Source organism: Guillardia theta, assembly GCF_000315625.1.
Source record: "Guillardia theta CCMP2712 unplaced genomic scaffold GUITHscaffold_319, whole genome shotgun sequence".
NCBI classification, from domain to species: domain Eukaryota; class Cryptophyceae; order Pyrenomonadales; family Geminigeraceae; genus Guillardia; species Guillardia theta.
The window spans coordinates 18562-22929 of record NW_005434358.1 but is presented as its reverse complement, the minus strand read 5'-3'; the positions used below and the strand labels follow the sequence as shown (position 1 = coordinate 22929).

At 57.0% G+C, this 4368-nt stretch overlaps 1 protein-coding gene across 1 annotated transcript; it reads left to right on the top strand.

Annotated features, from left to right (window-relative positions):
- Nucleotides 1–131: 131 nt before the first annotated feature.
- GUITHDRAFT_149301 (hypothetical protein) lies at nucleotides 132–4181 on the top strand (the record flags this gene model as incomplete). The annotated part of the gene is made up of 20 exons (XM_005818370.1): nucleotides 132–195; nucleotides 238–284; nucleotides 367–611; nucleotides 656–705; nucleotides 803–865; nucleotides 925–1021; nucleotides 1148–1210; nucleotides 1288–1357; nucleotides 1405–1481; nucleotides 1664–1722; nucleotides 1850–2061; nucleotides 2105–2160; nucleotides 2205–2246; nucleotides 2288–2332; nucleotides 2428–2473; nucleotides 3360–3390; nucleotides 3662–3713; nucleotides 3761–3891; nucleotides 3947–3985; nucleotides 4160–4181. Coding segments are annotated over 20 exons (1511 nt in total), but the record flags the coding sequence as incomplete, so codon positions are not given.
- Nucleotides 4182–4368: the final 187 nt, after the last annotated feature.

Below are 4368 nucleotides of genomic sequence, written 5' to 3'. Positions count from 1 at the left end.
TCCGTCCCTCCGTCCCTCCTTCCTACCTCCTCCTCCTCCTCCTCCTCCCTCCTCCCTCCTCCCCCCTTCACCTCCTTCACCTCCTCCTCCTCCTCCTCCACCACCACCACCACCACCACCCTCCTGTCCAGCTAATCCTGAGCAGCTCACGCGCAAGTACTCGGTGGTGGAGGATGTGGAGTATGACGCGACGCCGTGAGTTTGTCTCGCTCCTCCTTCTCTTCTCACCTGCAGCAGCGCCTCCGTCTCCTCCTCCATGATGCCAACCCCCCTCGCTGGTCTTGGTACCTTGAAGGTCCTACCCTCCTCCTTCTCCTCCTCCTCCCTCCCTCCTCCTCTCTTCTTCCTCATGCATGGTCATCGCAGGCGCATCGAGAGAGCGATTCGGACGACTCTGGGGGCGAGACGGAGGAGGAGGAAATGCCATGGGCGAGCGGGAGGAGGAGAGGTTCATGAAGCTGAAGGAGGAGATGCGGAGCTATCAAGAGCTCGTCGCTCGCCGCGTCATCAGCTCCTCCTCCCCACGAGATCTCGAGGCGCTCGAGGCACGAGGCCGGAGGATCGTCAACGCCCTTGGGAGGCTGAGGGAGCGACAGATGAGGAGGAGGAGGGTGGGCCCTTTCCCTCTCCTGCTCCGCGTCCTCACCCGCTGCAGCTGTCGGAGACCTCCGTGCGCCAAGAAGAAGAGAACATACAAGCCGTGCGGTACTGCATCGATCCCTTCCTCCCCCTACCTCTCCTCCTTCTCCCCTGTTCTCTCTTCCCCCCTTTTCATGCTTCCCTGATCTCCTCACTCTGGTAGGGCGGAGCTTGAACGAGCTAAACGGCTGGATGAAGAGCTGCAGCGAGAGCTCGAGGAACGAGAGTAAGCTTCAGCTCTCTTCTTCTTCCCTTCTCTGCTCAATGCTGATCAAACCTACACAGATATTTGATAGCTAAGAATCGCTTCAAGCCGACGTTGGTTGCAAGAGGAAACATTCACCACGACATGCTCGTCTATCATCCGCCAACCGATGAAGAAGTCAGCTTCCTCCTCCTGCTCCTCCTCCTCTCCTTCTCTCCCTTTCCTCCTCCTCTCTAGTCCTCTCGTTCTCGTTTCGCCTCCTCCCTCGAGCTCCTGCTGGTCTAGTCTTACACTCTAGGGCAGGTAGTGGCGGCCACGGACAAAAAGCGAGAAGTTTCCATCCTCCAGCGCACCAAGCAGTTCGACGTGATGCTACTCCTGCCCCTGCCCCTGCCCCTGCCCCTGCCCCTGTCCGTGTTCGCGACAGACGTCTGTTGATGCAGGAAGCACACGAGGACCTCAAGCAGCGATGGATAAAGATAGCGACGGAAGAGGAGCAGATCAAGCGAATAGGTGAGGAGGAGGAGAAGGAGGAGGAGGAGACATTGAAGTATATGCAGAGAAGGAGTTGGCTGAGGTTTCAGGCCACAAGGAACGACAAGTGAAGATCTCAAAGACAGCCGTGACGGCTGCTCAGGTAGCTCTCCTCTCCTCTCCTCTCCTCTCCTCTCCTCTCCTCTCCTCTCCTCTCCTCTCCTCTCCTCTCCTCTCCTCTCCTCTCCTCTCCTCTCCTCTCCTCTCCTCTCCTCTCCTCTCCTCTCCTCTCCTCTCCTCTCCCCTTCCTCTTTCTCTCTTTGCTATATCGTCACATCATGGCAGCGAGCGCTGGCGAGGAAGCGAGTGGACGAGCTGAACCGAGACCTCGAGAAGCTGCGCAAGTGGGTGAAGAGAGCATGAAGAGGAGGGGAGGGGAGAGGAGAGGGAGAGGAGAGGAGAGGAGAGGAGAGGAGAGGAGAGGAGAGGAGAGGAGAGGAGAGGAGAGGAGAGGACTCTAAGTGTCAGCAGGTTTGAGAAGAGACATCAGGGGAGGATCGTGGAGCATCACAAGTCGATTCGCAACATCGAGCATGACATCAAGAGAGTCACTCAAGTCATCGAGTCCCTCCACAAGATCTCCTCCTCTCGTCTCAAGGAGCGCGAGCGCCAGGAGCGCAACGAGCGGCACGAGCAAGGGAATTTCACTCCCATCCTCCTTAGCCAGGGCTTCGAGTCTCCTGGTGCGGCAGGCGGTGGAGAGGGAGAAGCTGAGGGAGCTTGCAGGGCACCACGTCTATGGGTCCTTCCACATCCTCTCGGAGCAGGAGAAGCAAGCGCTGGTGATCGTGTGCAGGAAGGAGGAGGACGCTGACAAGAGCGGCAGGTCTTGGCAGGGAGGAACGCGAGGTCGCACAACATCACACCGGTAGTGTGAGGGGAGGAAGTGCTGCCTGACTGGCCTCGCAGATCCTGGCAGGGAAGCAGCAGCAGCAGCAGCTTGAGGTTGAGGAGGTGGTTCCCTTGCCTTGGTTCCCAGGCTCCAAGAGGTCGCCTTTCCCCTCTTCCCTCCCCTCCTCTTCTCTTCGCCATGACTGGAGATTCGACAGAACTCAAGCCGCTGCTGCCTTCATCCTCACGTCCCAGCGCTCGCAGGTCAGGAGAGAAGCAGAAGCAGGAGCAGGAGCTTGAAGTGAAGGGGGAGGAGAAGGAGGAGGAGAAGGAGAAGGAGAAGGAGAAGGAGGAGGAAGAGACTGCAGGAGGAGGAAGAGGAGACGGCAGGAAGAAGGAGGAAGAAGGAGGAGGATGAGCCTGCAGGAGGGGCAGTAGGAGGAAGTAGGAGGAAGTAGGAGGAGGAGACGACAGGAGAGGAGGAGGAGTGCTGAGCGGGGAGCAGGAGGCGGCGAGGCGGGAGGAGCAGGAGGGTCGGGGGTGGCGGCAGAGGACGGAGGAGGAGCCGTTTCCCTTCCAGACCCCAACCTTCAGTCCCGTAGCTCTCACCCCCAAACGTTGACTAAACTTAAGTACTTTATGATGACTAAAATTTAGTATCCAATGGTAACTGTGTACAAATAGTTTTATTCTGCTCCACACCGCCCCAACTATGCTGGTAGTGACTGACGAAGGACAAGACAAGACAAGACAAGACAAGACAAGACAAGACAAGACAAGACAAGACAAGACAAGACAAGACAAGACAAGACAAGACAAGATTGCGTGTTCAGTTGTAGTATATCATGGAGATACTAGCCAAGGAAGATTTGAGATAAGAGGAGTTGGAGACGTGACGAATTCATAGGAGATGAAACGATATGGAGGCTGGACAGGAAGAAAGAGGGAGGTTGCAGGCAGGCAGGCAGGCAGGCAGGCAGGCAGGCAAGAAAGGAGCAGCAAATGAGGGACAAGCAAGAAGCAGTCAGCAACAAGAAATGGAGAACTGAAGTAGAGGAGATGCAAAACCAGCAACCAAAGACAGAAACGTTCAATTAACTTTAATAATCAAAATTCAATCTATCGAAAATTTCTGACTTGAACCCTTCAGATATGGCGATGCAAGAAGAGCACAAAGAAACGTCAGACCACCAGCACCGGCTCTCCTCTCCTTGTCTTCTCTCAGTCAAATCCATCTCTCCCCTCCCTTCCCCTCTCCTCTCCTCTCCTCTCCTCTCCTCTCCTCTCCTCCTCTCCTCTCCTCCTCTCCTCTCGTCTCCTCTCCTCTCCTCTCCACCCCTCCTCTCCCCTCCTCTCCCCTCCCCTCTCCTTCCCTCCTCTCCACCCCTCCTCTCCCCTCCTCTCCCCTCCCCTCTCCTTCCCTCCTTTCTCCTCCTCACCTCATCTCGTCAGGTTTTCCAACACGATGATGACTAGGCTCTGGATCTGCGGTGGGTTGACGCATGTAAGAGGCGAAGGTCGAACAGCTGAGAGGGATCTGAGGGGGTGCAGGCAGGAGAGGTGGGAAGCGTGATGAAGTGGACGGGGGAGACGAGCATCAAGCAGCGCAAGGAGAAGATTGAGCGAGAGGCTGCTCATATCCAGCAGGAAGGCGACATGGCCGACGGCAAGGGGCAAAGCCGGTCAGCTCCTCTCCTCCCCTCCTCCCCTCCTCTCCCTCACCTTGAGTGCTGCCAGGCCTCGCAGTGCCACTTCCTGCGTCGCGCTCAAGGGAAGGTTGTACTGCTTGGGGGGGTACTCCTCGCAGGTGAGGGACGAGGAGGAGCAGGAGCAAGAGCAGGAGCAGGAGCAAGGGGGAGGGGAGGAGGAGGAGGGAGGAGGGGAAGAGGAAGAGCAGGAGCAGGAACAGGAGGAATATCAGTCTTGTTTGAGGTGCTGACTTGTCATCAGTTTGGAGCCTTACACTCAGTGATATCTCGAACAAAGTTGCGTCCAAAGTGGAGAGAAGAAAACAACCTCATGTTACTCCCTCCTCTCCTCTCCTCTCCTCTCCTCTCCTCTCCTCTCCTCTCCTCTCCTCTGGTCTCCTCTCCTCTCCTCTCCTCTCCTCTCCTCTCCTCTCCTCTCCTCTCGTCTCCTCTCCTCTCCTCTCCTCTCGT